This window comes from Euphorbia lathyris, chromosome 1 (assembly GCF_963576675.1).
Source record: "Euphorbia lathyris chromosome 1, ddEupLath1.1, whole genome shotgun sequence".
NCBI lineage: Eukaryota > Viridiplantae > Streptophyta > Magnoliopsida > Malpighiales > Euphorbiaceae > Euphorbia > Euphorbia lathyris.
The window spans coordinates 88,557,000-88,574,022 of record NC_088910.1 but is presented as its reverse complement, the minus strand read 5'-3'; the positions used below and the strand labels follow the sequence as shown (position 1 = coordinate 88,574,022).

Here is a 17,023-nt window from a genome sequence, read left to right as displayed (position 1 = left end):
GGTATGATTGCCTATTTGGCATAGGAGTGGACGTTCCACTTTTCCTAGCTTTAATAACAAATTCCTACCGCCCAAATTTCTACGATTTTCCCTTTCCCTACAACACAGGTACAATTGTACTACCTCACCCTTGGAAGGATTTTTAGGTTTTACAATTGTGCCTAGGCAGAAATTACTCAAAATGAAGTCAACTTCAAACACACTTTACACAAGAGAAACAAAATAAAAATAAAAAGTAAAGATAAAAATCAATAAAATGCAAAGTTACTTGTGCTACAATTGGTGTTTGTAGCGGACACCCTGTTCTCTTGCTTTTACTATCCTGGGGGATCCTGGAAATGAACAGTATCGATCTTCCTTGTGTGATCGTTCTCTAAATATGGTTTTAATCTTTGTCCGTTCACCTTAAAAGGATCACCCCCATATTTGAAAATTTCAACAGCTCCATGTGCAAATACACGGTTCACAATGAATGGTCCTGACCATCTTGACTTGAGCTTTCCCGGAAAGAGCCTCAATCGTGAATTGAAAAGAAGGACATTTTGTCCTTCATGGAACACCTTGTTCATGAGCTTTTTGTCGTGCCACTGCTTGGTCCTGGCTTTGTAATTCACCGCATTTTCGTATGAGAACAGCCTGAATTCCTCCATTTCGCTCAGCTGTAAACTTCTTTGTTCACCAACAGCCTGTGTCTCAAAATTTAAAAATGTTAACGCCCAAAATGCGCGGTGTTCCATTTCCACCGGCAAGTGACAAGATTTCCCGTATAACAACCGAAAAGGAGACATTCCAATCGGTGTTTTATAAGCGGTACGATATGCCCATAGAGCATCATCGAGCTTGTTTGCCCAATCCTTTCGAGAGTTGCCAACGGTTTTCTCTAAGATTCTTTTTATTTCTCTATTGGAGATCTCCACCTGTCCACTGGTTTGTGGATGGTATGGTGTGGCAACCCTATGTGACACTCCAAGTTTTCCCATTAATTTTTCAAATTTCGCATTACAGAAGTGGGTCCCTTGATCACTGATGATCGCTCGCGGGACCCCGAATCTGGCGAACAGTCTTTTCAGAAATTTGACTACCACACGGGCGTCATTGGTGGGACTTGCTATTGCTTCGACCCATTTGCTCACATAATCCACAGCCACTAGGATGTATTTATTCCCTTGGGAAGTTGGGAATGGTCCCATAAAATCTATGCCCCGGATGTCAAAAATTTCGCACACAACTATGTTGTTTAGGGGCATAGCATTTCGAGCTGAAATGTTTCCCATTCGTTGGCACTCATTGCAAGTTCCAACGAATGCATTAGCATCCTTAAAAAGAGTGGGCCAGAAAAAACCTGATTGGAGCACCTTTGCCGCGGTACGGCTTGCACTATGGTGTCCTCCTGCTTCGCGGTTATGACAGTGGCTGAGAACATCCTGTCCCTCTTCTTGCGATATGCATCTTCGAATGATTTGGTCCGCTCACAACCTGAAAAGGTAAGGGTCATCCCAAAAATAATATTTGATTTCGGAGAAAAACTTCCTTTTTTGATTTGTGGATAGGTTGTGTGGTTTGAGCGAAGTTGCAAGGTAATTAGCTATATCGGCGAACCATGGCGCAGACTGTGCCGCATACAGATGCTCGTCAGGAAACCTTTCCACGATTTCTATTTGTTCAACCCTGCCTTTGTTATCTATCCTTGACAAATGATCTGCACCAACATTCTCCGTTCCCTTTTTATCCTTAATTTCCAAATCGAACTCCTGAAGTAATAGCAACCATCGGATCAACCTTGGCTTAGCATCTTGTTTCGCGAACAAGTATCGCAACGCTGCGTGATCTGTGTGAACAATCACCCCGGATAAAACCAAGTAGGGCCTGAACTTGTCGAAAGCATACACAACCGCCAGAAGTTCCTTCTCGGTAGTTGTATAGTTTTGCTGGGCCACGTTCAATGTTTTGCTGGCATAGTAAATAGGTCGAAACCTCTTCTCAATCCTCTGTCCAAGAACAGCTCCCACACAAGTGTCGCTTGCGTCGCACATTATTTCAAAAGGTTGCTCCCAATCTGGTCCTGCTAGTATAGGTGAGTTGATCAGCTTAGTCTTTAAGAGCTCAAAGGCCTTCAAACAGTCTGCATTGAAAGAGAACTTGGCTTCCTTATGGAGTAGGGCTGACAATGGGAGTGCTATCTTTGAAAAATCTTTTATAAACCGGCGATAAAACCCTGCGTGCCCCAAAAAACTTCTCACATCTTTGACGTTCGCAGGCACAGCCAGCTTCTCGATTACTTCCACTTTTGCCTTGTCCACTTCCATCCCTTTCTCAGAAATTTTATGCCCTAGGACAATTCCTCCATTGACCATGAAGTGGCACTTTTCCCAGTTCAAGACTAAATTAGTCTCCTTGCACCGCGCGAGCACCGCTTCAAGGTTGATTAACACCGCTTCAAGGTTGATTAAACAGCTATCGAATGAACTTCCATAGATCGAGAAGTCATCCATAAAAATTTCCATAGTCCGCTCCACCATGTCATAAAAAATTGACATCATACATCTCTGAAAAGTGGCAGGAGCGTTGCACAGTCCGAAAGGCATCCTTCTGTAAGCATAAGTCCCATATGGACATGTGAACGTGGTTTTCTCTTGGTCTTCGCAATGAATTGCGATTTGGTTGTATCCTGAATACCCATCAAGAAAACAATAGAATGCATAGCCCGCTAGTCGTTCTAACATCTGGTCAATGAAGGGTAAGGGGAAATGGTTCTTCCTTGTGGCTTCATTAAGCTTTCTGTAGTCGACGCAAACTCTCCACCCTGTTATTGTTCTTGTGGGTACTAGCTCGTCCTTTTCGTTTAGGACTACGGTTGTTCCACCTTTCTTTGGCACAACGTGGACAGGGCTTGTCCACACACTATCAGATATTGGGTAGATAATGCCAGCATCGAGAAGTTTGATCACCTCCTTTCTCACAACCTCCTTCATGTGGGGATTTAGCCTACGTTGCGGCTGAACAGTTGGTCGGTGGTCCTTTTCCATCAAGATTCTATGAACACAGACTGTCGGGCTAATTCCTTTTATGTCATCAATTTTCCATGCTATTGCAGCCTTGTTTCTTCGCAAGACCGCCATTAGTTGCGCCTTTTGGTCAGGAGTTAATTTTGATGATATGATGATAGGACTTCCGCTGGGTGGTTCCAGGAAAGCATACTCGAGATGTTCAGGCAACGGCTTCAATTCTGGCTTAGACACAGGCACAGTGGGTACCTCTGGTGGTTCTTGATGAGTTGGAACAGCTGGGTCTAACGGAGGTGTCGGAAAGTTGCTTTCAATGGAACAACCTGTTCCTTCGCATATGTTCACCTCTCTCCCCAATAAAGTTTCTAATGTGTCCTGTTCCTGCAAAGTAGTAAGACTCTGAAAATCATCTAAGAAACAGCAAGTGTCATCATTATTATTCGCACGCCTCATTGCTTCATTCATTTTAAATATCACTTCCTCACCATTTATCCTTAAGAATAAATTTCCCTCTCCTACATCTATCAATGCTTTTCCTGTTGCTAGAAATGGTCTTCCTAGGATAATAGGGACATGCAAATCTTCATCAATGTCCATTATAATGAAATCAACAGGCAAAATGAATTTTCCTACTTGGACTAACACGTCTTCTACTACTCCCCTAGGATAGCATACATAACGATCAGCTAATTGAATAGACATACGAGTGGGTTGTGGTTCTCCTAACCCGAGTTGTGCATATACAGAATATGGCATTAGGTTTATGCTAGCTCCTAGGTCGCAAAGTGCATTTTCAATAGTCAGCTTCCCAATTGAACAAGGAATCGAAAAACTCCCTGGATCTTTTAGCTTCTTTGGAAGCTGCTGCTTGTTTTGGAGTATGGACGAACAGTCTCTGTTGAGTTGTATCATGGAAATGTTCTCCAGTTTCTTCTTGTTCGACAAGATATCTTAGAGGAATTTTGCGTATGTCGGCATCTGTGCCAGTGCTTCCACAAAAGGTATGTTGATGTGCAATTTCCTCAAAGTGTCCAATACTTTAGAATTCTGCTCCTCCAACTTCTTGTTGATCAGCCGTGTTGGATATGGCACCGGTGGGACATACGGCTGTGGTGGTTTACAAGCCCTTTCCTCCTCTTGATTTGGCTTACTTGCTTGGTTATCCTTCCTCGTTTCTTCATTACCAGGAACAGCTTGTTCCAGTTCTCTTTCAGCCTCTTTGGATGTTTCTGCACGCTCAGCATCTTTGTTAGATAAAACAACTGGTTGAGTTTCCTTACCAGACCTCAAGGTGATTGCCATGACGTCGCCTTTAGGATTTGGCTCAGTATTGCTCGGCATTACTCCTTTTCCTTTTGATGTGGACGCGGCGATCTGGTGGACTTGTGTTTCCAGATTCTTGATCGATGCCTGCGTCTGTTTCATGAACTGCATCATCATTGTTTTCATATCTGGTTCGACTTCTTCCTTTTGTGGCACAGGTTGCTTATAATGCTGCTGAGGTTGTCTTTGGTAATGTCCTCCTTGCTGTTGTTGATACCTCGGCTGATCTTGATACTGTCCTTGCTGGTTCGGTTGGCCTGTCCATCCAAAATTTGGATGGTTCCTCGTTTCCGAGTTGTAAGTGCTAGAATAACGGTTGGGCTGATTCCTCTGATTGTACCCTGCGTAGTCGCATTCAGCCCGTGTGCCTTTTCCTTGCTTAACTCCAGGACAGTTGATATTGAAATGAGCTCCTCCGTAAAAACCACAACTTTCATTGAATGGTGGTTCACTAAATGGCGGTTCATTGTGAATGGACGAGACATTTATCTTTCCCACCTGCCGGGTAAGCTGTTCTACTTGGCTTGTTAGTTTTGAAACGACATCCTCGTTTCCTGTCCTTTTTCCTTCACTTCGTGACGAATGCCAGTTGTAACTCGTGCTGACCACTTTCTCTATTAGGTCATATAAAGCTTGTGGCTCTAGATCTTCCGGGTTACCATTCCCGATAGATTCGATCTGGATTTTGTAAACGTTGGTCGCGCCATTGTAAAAATTTTGCATTTGCATCCACATGGGGATACCATGATTTGGCACCCTTCTGAGCAGCTCCTTGCATCTTTCCCATGCTTCTGCCAACGGCTCATCTTCGTCCTGTATGAAGCGTGACACTTCATTTCGTAGCTTAATGGCTTGTCGAGGCGGAAAATACTTCATTAGAAAAGCTCGTGCCATTTCTTCCCAACTCGTGATCGTTCCAGGCTGTAAATTCCACAGCCATGTTTTTGCTTTATCCCTTAGTGAAAAAGGGAACAGCTTTAATTTGATCACATCATCAGAGACACCTCTGTTCGACCTGAATGTGTTGCACAAGGTAATGAATTCTTGAAGATGCCCATTAGGATCTTTAGATTGAAACCCATTAAATTGCACCGAGGCTTGGATCATTTGTATCATTGACCCTTTTACTTCGAACATGTTGTTTCCCTCGTTGGGAAATACGATACACGATGAGTGTCCCTCGGTAGTTGGCCTAGAGTAGTCTCTGATTCTCATAACAGGAGGGTTATTATTTTCTCCTTCCTCTTCTTGGTTTGGTGGAACTTGTTGTTCTGGTCCTTCCCTTCCAGCCATTCTTCTCTCTCTTTGCCTTTCTCTTTGTCTAGTACGTCGAGCTCCCGCTCTGTTTCGTCTACACGTTCTCTCTAATTCGAGATCGATAGGAAAAACAGGAGGTGCAGCTCTACGTATAAACGGAAAAAATGACCTTTTTGTTCCTGCACGCCTTAACACACAGATTAAAAACACCCTGTTTTACAGAAATTTCAACTATAAATTTGTTGCTCTCAATCCCCGGCAACGGCGCCAAAAACTTGTTGTCCTGTAAACAGACTCTAGCAAGTGCACTAGATACAAGTAATAAAGTGATAAGTGAGTATCGTCTCCACAGGGATTGTGATACAAATAAATATGGGAAATCGTTGCTAAACAGTGTGTGTTATAAAAGTGCCTTCCTTTATGGTTGTTTGTTTGATGTTGGTTGTTTAATGACTCAGGCAGAATACTCAATCAAGGAAATAAGGTTACTTTTCAAAGGTTAAGGGAAGAGAACAGGCTTTACATGACCGAACACGGTGTGCTACATTTTACAACATTCGATGAATAAAAGATAATGCCAACGAAGCCAAAGTATCAGTTTTTAAGTGAGTTTGAGTCAACTGTCGTGTGTTCTCAAACTCCTAAGATTTACTAACATCTTTAGCGTCCTAAAGATACGTTCTTTCTAGCATTAAGAACAAAACTGCATTTCTAGATGAGAAAACCCTCGACACAACCTTCTAACTTGTCAGCTTCGAAGTTGGGAGATCAATAGAGATATCGGTGAAGATGAAAGCAGTGTACTAACATTCATCTAACACATACATACATGCTTACGCAAGAAAGTTAAATCCTCATTGATCACAACATTGGCAAAATACTAAATATTCATAAAAACGTTGTAAAACTTACATCACCGGGCCGGCCATGCCATGCCCGTTCAAAATGTCTACTCACTCATATCGAGCAGTGAGCAGAAGAAGATTCTTGTTACAGCTTGAGACTCCATGAGAGCTCTCTTCTCCTTCTATTCTACTTGTTAAAAAAAACTAAAACTAAGAAAATATCCCATTCCTAAAACCTTCTCTACTTTTCCTATTTAAAGGGAAAAGACCGAGACTAACCAAAATTGGTACAACTTTCGTACCCTTTTTACAAACAAAGTCAACTACTTACTACAATTAAAATAAACTAAAAAATGATTAACTTTTAGATTAACCCTTGAACACTCAAGGGGGTGAGACTTCAAATCATCATGCTTCTTTGGGCAATCCCATCGCCACACACTTTCACCTGCTTTTCCTGCCGCTTTCCTTTCACTGCCACCAACGATCTGTCGCTGTCCGTCATTGGATAATCCGGCGTTTAACCGCTGGACACAAGTAAGGCTCCACTCCTCATTGGCATTAGCGAAACAAGCTGTTTCCAGCGAGTTTAGCATTTTTCTTTGCTTATCTGCACAAGGACATTAATTAGCCCTTATTCCTTACAAAATGATATAAAAAAATACCCGAATTCCCTTATAAATTATCTGTTAAACTTAGTCAATTTCATGCCTAACAAGGATCTTCTTGCCGAACCCCACATGAGCAAGTAAAATAGCATTGAGAACGGCCCCTAACAAGAATCGGGACTCGAGAAGAAGAAAAGATATTAAAGATCCAGTCTCTAAACTGCAATGAAAAATAGAGCCTTTAAGACTACAAGCAAAAAATTCCAATCCAGCATATCAAATGCCTTTCGAATGTCAATTTTCAAAGCCATATTACCACCAAAACAATGTTTGTCTAAAGAATTAATCCCTTCTGAAGCTGCAAAAATACAGTGGTGGATACTTCGATTTTTTATGAACCCGAACTGGCTTTCAGAAACAATGGCAATAATTACAAGTCTGTTTGCGAGAATGTTAGAAATAATTCTAAAACTAAAATTACTCATAACAATTGGTAGATACTGATTTACTCGGCCGGCAGTCTCGACTTTAAGAATTAAAACCATAAGATTAGAATTCATACAAGGAAGAATATGACCGTTTTAAAAAAAAAGCTTTTAACCATATTACAAACATCAGAACCAACAATGTCCCAAAATGTTTGGAAAAAAATCTCTGCGAAACCATCAGGCCCAGGAGAACTGTCTTTATCCATACTAAAAACTGAAAACCGAATTTCCTTATTTGAAGGACATCTCGCCAAATCAACATTGTTTTCTGTTGTGACAAACCGGGGCATAACATCCGCAACTACTCCTAAATTCAATGAAGTGCTACGACAATTAAAAAGTTGAGAGAAATAATTCACCACATGTGAAGAGATAACTTCCATTGAGTTCGTAATTTCTCCATTAATTTTCATAACATCATTCCAACCCATAATTTTTTAATAGCAGCAACTCGGTGGATGAAAGACGTGTTCCGATCCCCATCTTTTAAACATTTAACCCTACTCCACTCTTCATAGAAAGATTCTTTCCTTTGAAACTCTAATTCGAGGCTAGCGTGAGCTAAAAGCTCTTGCTCATGAAGATCTGCCAGGAATCCCACAACTAATTTCTCACTTGCAACACGAATATTCTCATCAAGAAACCCGAAAACACTACGATTCCAATTTCTAATAATGGGACGTAAAGTACGCAATTTATGGCATAGAAGCTGCGCTGGAGGTAGAGAAATTTGTGCATCGGCCCAATGCTGAGCAATTACCCCGTGTAGAAGAGGATGAGCACATAGAAAGGAACCGGAAGCGAGAAACATGAGGATCACCACGAGAACAGGAAAACAGAAGAGGATTATGATCCGATAAAAGTCGCGGAAGCGCAACACAAGAAATCCAATCCAAAAAATTCATAAAACTTGTCGAGACCATTGATCGATCTAAACGACACTCAACCGTTGCAGAACCTAGTCTACCATTACACCAAGTGTACAAACTCCTTTTTCTTAGAACTAGGTGTTGATCTAGATCTAGATCTAGGTTAAAGAAATTTCTTCTTTGTAGTACCAAATCGGTGTGATAGCTCTTCCCACAAAACTCTAGTTGAATCATCATAGAAAAAAGCTTCAGCAAGATCTTTAGCTAATGAATTAGGAATACATGACATCACAATGCTATTTGCCCGACTCCAAACTTCATAGTCTACAAATCATGAATCTGGCTCTAGATCTTCTTATAAGACAAATGTGATTTTCTTCTTAGCTTTGAGATCAAATAGCATCGCATGACTCCAAGCAAAATAGTTATCGCCAGTGAGAACTGAACTAACCAAACCAATAATAGGTGAATGAGAATTATGAAGCTGAAAAGCATAATAGGAAGAACCAAAGCTACCAGGTCTCGTATTATTCTGTAATGAAAGAGAACTTGATCGATATGATGATCTGGTAGAAGCAGTATGAGATTTCTTATAATCATGAACTCGCTCTTGGATCTTCACCATGATAGTGCGCAAAAACGTTTTTTTTTTAAGGCGCAAAAACGTTTTTAAGAATTAAAATCTTGCTCTGATACCATATTAAGATCAAGAAACATAATCGAAAATACAAGGGTAAAAAAGTAATAGAATATTATTACCTAAAACACATCGTTTTAACTATTCTAAATTGATATTCCTCGCCTTTAACATGACAGGAGAGGAAATGAAGGAAATGGTTGAAGTAGGGATACCAAATTAATTAAGACAAAAACAAGATGAAAGAGGAAGGTCACATACACATTTCTCATCTTGATGGGATGAGTTTGTGTTTCTTACATTTCATTTCATTCACATGGAAACCTTCTTTAGTGGGGCCTCTATCTTTCTAAGAAAGACAGTGACCCAGCAAATTAAGCATTCTGCTCTGCTCCCACTTTACTTTCATTTTGATCATGATAATACCCCTGGTCAATCTTCACAATTACAGGTCAAACCTACATTCTTAGTTGTTTTCCATTTACTTATTTTAATACCTAAACCCCTTATGCTTTCACAACTACATTTTACATTACATTATTAAAAGAAAAAAAGGAAAAAACAAAAGAAGCTAGTTAGATTTACTGTAAGAATGCCTAATGTAATGTCAGAGAGATTTCTAGTAAGTGTAGACACTTGTGAAGTATTGAGAGTAAAAAGGTATGTGTTGTGTATAGTCTACAATATACACCACACCACATCAAACCACATTTGTTGTATATATACATTTGCTGGCTGTGAGACTCTGAAACCTGTAAATGGACCCTCTTCTTCTTCTTCCACATACTTGTTAGTAAACCGACACCCTTTTCTCTCTTTCTCCTCTCCTCTTCTTTTCTGGGTAGATTCAGAGTTTAGAGGAGGAAGTGAAGAATGGGAATTACTTCAGTTTCTAAGCTGTTGAGTTTGGTGTGCTTGCTTTTATGCTTGGGTTTTCAGCTCATTCAGAGCAGTGTTACTTATGATAGGAAGGCCATTCTTATTAATGGCCAAAGAAGACTCCTTTTCTCTGGTTCCATTCATTATCCTAGAAGCACCCCTGATGTGAGCTCTCTCAATTATATGGTTTTACTTCCCCTTTTATAATTGTTTAGGGGTTTATGTCTAATTTTATTGTGCATTTGTGTAGATGTGGGAAGATCTGATACTCAAGGCCAAAAATGGGGGAATAGATGTGATTGAGACCTATGTATTCTGGAATGTACATGAGCCTTCTCCTGGGAATGTAATTCCATTTTCTCTTCTTCTCTTTTTACACTTGCTTCTGTTTTTTGTTTAAATTATAGTATGTAACATGTTGCTTTGTGGGTTTATAGTACAATTTTGAAGGGAGATATGATCTGGTGAGGTTCATAAAGTTAGTACAGAAAGCAGGCCTTTATGCTCATCTTCGCATTGGACCTTATGTTTGTGCAGAATGGAATTTTGGGTACTAACTAACTACTTCTTTCTCTGGATCTACAATCACTCTGTTTTCTCCCTTTTGAATTTTGGTTAATCTTATGGATGCTAAAAAATTTCCTATTTGCAGAGGATTTCCAGTTTGGTTGAAGTATGTCCCAGGCATCAGCTTTCGCACCGACAATGAGCCTTTCAAGGTTTTCTTTTCCTTCCTTCCTTCGTTGCTTTTATAAGATTGAGTAGAAATTAGTTGGGTTTTTCACTCTGTAACATAGTTCTAATAAGGAGCTTAAAATGTTGTTGTTGTTGTTGCAGAGGGCAATGCAAGGGTACACTGAAAAGATTGTGAATTTGATGAAGAGTGAGCATCTGTTTGAGTCCCAAGGAGGCCCCATTATACTCTCTCAGGTAGAATCCTATTTTGTGCTTGTTATGCAGCTACGTTGTTCGATGAAATGTCTCAATGAACTGAAAAGTTAGTAATGTATTAACATTAACGGATTTCGTTGTAAAATGTGCAGATCGAGAATGAGTATGGAGCACAAAGCAAGTCACTTGGAGCTGAGGGTTATAATTATATGACTTGGGCAGCAAATATGGCTATTCAAACCGGAACTGGTGTCCCCTGGGTTATGTGCAAGGAAGAAGATGCCCCAGATCCAGTTGTAAGCATCCATAGTTGAATTAATTCTCATTTCATAGTCTACTTGATAGTAATTTTATTCCTCCTGAATATCATGAGTTAATATAACTTGTTTAATATTAGATAAACACCTGCAACGGGTTCTACTGCGATTCGTTCGCCCCCAATAAACCATACAAACCTACAGTTTGGACTGAGGCTTGGAGTGGATGGTATGCCTTTGCGCTTATTTTGTGTTCATGAGCTTTCTGTAATCTGCAATTTATCTAACTATGATCTATTTTTCTTTGAAGGTTCTCTGATTTTGGTGGTCCACTTCATCAACGCCCAGTTCAGGATTTGGCATTTGCTGTTGCTAAATTTGTACAGAAAGGTGGATCATTTGTTAACTACTATATGGTCAGTTTCTTCTTTACAGAGCTATATATACATGTATGCAGACTTTTCAATTCTGATTTTGATGAAACTGGTATTTTGTATTGTGAAACAGTACCACGGAGGGACGAATTTCGGTCGCACTGCTGGTGGTCCTTTCCTTACCACCAGCTATGATTATGATGCTCCAATAGATGAATATGGTAAGTATTAGAACTAATGTGCTTATATTCAAACAGTTGTATTTATGATGCAAATCGATTTGAATGATTGTCATAAAAGGAATGTACTTAGCTTCTTAACTTTGACAGGTTTAATCAGACAGCCAAAGTATGGTCATCTAAAGGAGCTTCATAGGTCTATTAAGATGTGTGAGAAAGCTCTAGTTTCAACTGATCCAATCGTGACGCAATTAGGGAACTTTCAACAGGTTTTGCTCTAGTCCTTTTAATTCAGGATGTTATATAACTTGGTTACATACTGATCAATCTATATCTGTAATTCCCAGGCTCATGTCTATTCTTCAGAATCAGGAGACTGTGCAGCTTTCCTTGCAAACTACGATACAAAATCTGCTGCAAGAGTGTTGTTCAACAACATGCACTATAATTTACCTCCTTGGTCTATCAGCATCCTTCCTGATTGCAGAAATGTTGTCTTCAATACCGCAAAGGTAAACAAGGAAATAGAACTCGAGCACTGAAGTAAACAGCAGAATCAGAAATAGAATTCGAGCATTCGAGGTTTTTATTGATTTTCCTTTGTAGGTCGGAGTTCAAACATCTCAAATGGAAATGTTGCCAGCATCATCAGATATGCTTTCATGGCAGAGTTATGATGAGGATGTAGATTCTCTCGACGATGGCTCCACATTTACGGCTCCGGGTCTCTTGGAGCAAATAAATGTCACAAGGGATGCTAGTGATTACTTGTGGTACATCACTAGGTGAGACAAATTGATCGCTTCGTTCTTCGTGCTTTTCTTTTGTATGAAAATACTTGTGGTCATCTCATGCCTCTTAATATCCGTGTAGTGTTGATATTGGTTCATCTGAATCGTTTCTGCGTGGAGGCGAAATGCCTACTCTCATTCTTCAATCAGCAGGGCATGCTGTGCATATCTTTATTAATGGACAACTTTCAGGTATATGAATGTACATATTTGTTATGTCTGCAATAAGATGGTCTTCTCAGCTGATCAGAGTACATCTTTATAGGTTCTTCCTTTGGAACAAGAGAGAATAGGAGGATTAAATATACTGGAAAGGTCAATTTACGTGCCGGAAGAAACAAAATTTCATTGCTGAGTGTCGCAATGGGATTACAGGTCAGTTTGCATAACCAACCATTATTGACCTCTTATTTTGATAATTCACATGATGCCATTTCATTTTTAATTTCTCACTTGTGTGTTTTGTGTATATGAAGAATGTCGGCGGACACTTTGAGTCATGGAACACGGGAATTCTAGGACCAGTTGCACTTCATGGACTGGACCAGGGAAAATGGGATCTATCCTGGCAAAAGTGGACATACCAGGTTGGACTAAAAGGGGAAGCTATGGATCTAGTTTCTCCGACTAGTGTTTCATCCGTTGGGTGGATGGAAGCATCGCTAATCGCACAGAGACCACAACCATTGACATGGCATAAGGTGGGAAATTTTGAAGATGTTTAACTCCATTTTCTCACTGAAATTAATCATAATTCTAACATATTCTGCTTATCTTTGTAGGCATATTTCAATGCCCCAGAAGGAAATGAACCATTGGCATTGGACATGGAGGGGATGGGTAAGGGTCAAATATGGATCAATGGGCAGAGTATAGGGAGATACTGGACTGCATACGCTAGCGGTGATTGCAACGGGTGCAGCTATGCAGGCACGTTCCGTCCTCCTAAGTGTCAAGTTGGTTGCGGCAAACCGACACAGAAATGGTAAATTCTTACTAGACTTGTGAAGGGAAACGGAATATATATGCATAATGCAATGGTCATTGATGATAATTCAACTTCCAGGTATCACGTGCCTCGTGCATGGTTAAAGCCAACCGAAAATCTACTAGTAATTTTCGAGGAACTAGGTGGAAATCCGTCAAGAATTTCACTTGTGAAGAGATCAGTGGCCAGTGTTTGCGCAGAAGTTGCGGAGTTTCACCCAACTCTTAAGAATTGGCAGATTGAGAGCTATGGGAAAGCAGAAGAGTTCCATAGCCCAAAGGTTCACCTAAAGTGTAGTCCAGGACATACCATTTCTTCCATTAAATTCGCGAGCTTCGGAACTCCATTAGGCACTTGTGGAACCTACCAGGAAGGAACTTGCCATGCTCCTGCATCATATGACATTGTTCAAAAGGTAATTAATTAAAGATTAACCTCATTTCAATGTTAAGTATGAATTCAATTCAGCCTTTTCACCATGTTTGTGTTTGTACAGAAATGTGTAGGGAAGGAGAGATGCATTGTGACCATATCGAACAGTAACTTCGGAAAAGATCCATGTCCGAATGTGTTGAAGAGGTTATCTGTTGAAGCAGTGTGTACTCCAACAAATTGGAGAGGTTAATTGAGGTGAAGAAAGAATGCTAATTTCAAGGAAGTAATTTAAGTAGAGATTAGTGAGGAAGAATAATAGGAAAAAAGTGTGATTAGTGTTAAATTGAAGTGTTGTAAATTAGAATAGAGAATAGAGTTGGAAAAATCCCTGAGTTCCTGGAAATAGAGGGGGCTACAGGTGGATTTCGAAGAAGCCCGAGTCTCCAACCCTTTTAAATTGGAAATGGGCACTGGGAAAAAAACCAAGTGTGCATTGTTTGACCTGATAAAGACAATTAAGGTCATGAAATGATTGTAATGTTGGTTCATGTTGGGAGCGGATCCTAGGATGATCCTATTTATTGTTTCCTGTGCAGTTCTGAATCTTACACTGTATCAATGTTATTGTTTCTTTTTCTAAATCCTCATGTCTCATCTCACTTGAACAACTCTGTTTATGCTTTGTGATATTCTGAATATAAATTTGCAGAAAATCAAATTAAATGTGATTTCTACAAATTTAAACACAATGATTTATATATATATACTGGGGCTGTAATCAATGCGAGTCGAGCTTTGATCTGCTCATGCGAGCTCGAGCTTGGTTCAAGCTTAAAACCATATTCGAGCTTGGTTCATTAAGAAAATTAAATTGACTGCGAGCCACTCACGAGCAGCTAGTTTATTTGTTCACGTGCAATTTGTTAATTCTATCCATAAATTTTGCTCGTAGACAACTCATTCATTATGTTCATAAACTATATAGTTTTGAAATTTACAAAATTAAAGTTTTACATACTATTATTTAAAATAATAATTGAATCGAGTTTACCTGTTTATGATTAAGCTTGTTTATGAGTTTGTTCATAAGCCTACTTGCTAGCTTTCCAATTGGATTCATTTACACAACATGAATGTTGTGCTTTTATCGAGGGGCTCGGCTCATTACAGGAAGGACCTTGATCTGTGCTGAGGTGGATTGACCTTGTATTGTAATGGACCTTGTATGGATACATACAGTCTTAACGAGGACCTTGATTTGTGCTGGAGATCTTGGCCTGCTTGGATGGGGGTTAGAGGAGGTTCATTAAAGGGAGGTTATTTTCCTAACCTTGCTTGGGAAGGAGTTTAAATGGAGGTTATTTTTCTAACCTTATGTAACCTTGCTTGGCTAGGAGTTTAAGTTTAAATGAAGGTTAAATGAGGGTTAAATGGAGGTTCAAAAACCTTGAAATAACCTCAATTTCAGTCCCACTAAATTGGTGGGATCTGGAGGTTCTACAAATAATCTCTCCTCCCCTCCCTTTCCTTCCCTTCCCCTTCCATCCCCTCCCTTTAATGAAACTTGTGAAACCTTCATCCAAGCAGACATGAGAATGCAGAGAGAGGTATAATAAGTAATGAACTAATACCTTTGACAATTTATGTATTGATGCTATAACAGACTTTTTTGCCCTTATGGAGGCAGTTTACAACTTTGAAGAGAATGGCCTTTATTGAATTGGGCCGTCTATATTGTAATGGGCCTCTTAATCCTTTTTTCGTAAAATCCAGCCCGAATAGAAAATAAGCCAAAAATAAACCAACAAAATCAGCATCAATTTCTAAAACAGAATGAACAGATACCAAAATCCAATAATTCACAAAATCTTTAGATTTATCACGTTTTTATACCAAAAAAAAATTATCTGGTTATCATTCATATAATTTTGGAAAATAAAAAAACCTCAAGTTTCACATGTTGATAACAACCCAAATTATTCTTGAATAAAGAATAAGGGAAAATTAATAGAAATAATGGCAAACCATTATTCCTTCTGAAAGAAATATTTATACATGATTAATGTGACATTAATGATAATTAATGCAGGGGAGAATATGCAAATAATGAGGAAAAAGAAGGAGTTTCTAGCACTATGCCACGCCACATGGACCATGGCGAGATACGCCATAACAAGATACGCCCAATGAGAGCAAGTAGCAGAGACCCGCCATATCTTTCAAGGAGAGCGTACATATGCCTTGACGGATCAAAGAATATTATCCCAAGGACCAAAAGGGATATTCACCTTGAGAACGCCGCAAGAAGAACCAGATGGCGGATCTCCACGGTTGAGCTCAATGAGATCCGCTGGCGAACCTATGAGGCGAATCTCCTCTTTCACCTAATTCATCACAGTAACGGCTAACCGCCAACTCGGCCATAAAGATCATTAAATGAATCATTAATAGTCTTAAACCACCAGGTTAAGAGTAACTTGTAACCGCCATTAAATGAGCATTAATGGAGACTTTCTAGTTACCTAGAGGTTACGAATTCCCCAACTATATATAGCCTACATCCCTAGGCTATCAAGGTACACACATTCACTTATTCTTTGTCAATTCAGTTTGCTCTCTTGATCTTCCTTACTGACTTTGGCATCGGAGTGTCCCCGGCCGATCCCAACGGCGCCTCACAGGGAAGTGCTCCGATCAAGGAGTTTTCCCTGTGTTATCAATTGGTGCGGTGAAGGTGGATCTCTAACAAACAGAAGATCACAAAATCTTGATTGTATAGAGTTTCACAAAGAACAAAACAATGGAGTCAACAGAATAGAAATCACAATCTCCAACTTTGGCTCAATCAGTACAACAAATCTATCCAAAGATACGGTTCTCCATATATTGGTGGGAAAGAGTTTTCTACATTAAATCTGGAATTTTATGATGAAAAAGATAAGTTTCCTCCCATTTCTTATTCCAGTTTTGATTAAAATTGAGATCTCTCACTCTTATAAAGTGCTATGAATATCGTTACATGTTATTATGATAAATCTAATAAATTGTAAAAGATGAAGTCATAGACGCAAATCTTTCATTAAACCTTGCATGCTTACTATGCCCGCATATTTTTATGCATGACAAGTGTAATATGATATTATCATTGAACCAGTACAAACGCATGTATAAGACCCGTGATCTTGGGATTTACAAAAGGAAAAAATCATCCATTCAATGTGATTTTGTCATTTGATATTAAAATATCATAAAATTGC

General features: G+C 39.5%; 1 protein-coding gene across 1 annotated transcript; it reads left to right on the top strand.

Annotated features, from left to right (window-relative positions):
* Positions 1–9,763: 9,763 nt before the first annotated feature.
* LOC136205752 (beta-galactosidase 3) lies at positions 9,764–14,407 on the top strand. The gene is made up of 18 exons (XM_065996505.1): positions 9,764–10,076; positions 10,162–10,257; positions 10,349–10,461; positions 10,564–10,630; positions 10,749–10,841; positions 10,955–11,098; positions 11,200–11,288; positions 11,370–11,475; positions 11,567–11,654; positions 11,763–11,881; positions 11,960–12,124; positions 12,219–12,397; positions 12,486–12,595; positions 12,669–12,778; positions 12,880–13,104; positions 13,186–13,388; positions 13,470–13,806; positions 13,888–14,407. The coding sequence occupies exons 1-18, from the start codon at positions 9,906–9,908 to the stop codon at positions 14,014–14,016; spliced, it is 2,544 nt and encodes an 847-aa protein (XP_065852577.1). The 5' UTR covers positions 9,764–9,905; the 3' UTR covers positions 14,017–14,407.
* The last annotated feature ends 2,616 nt before the right edge of the window (positions 14,408–17,023 follow it).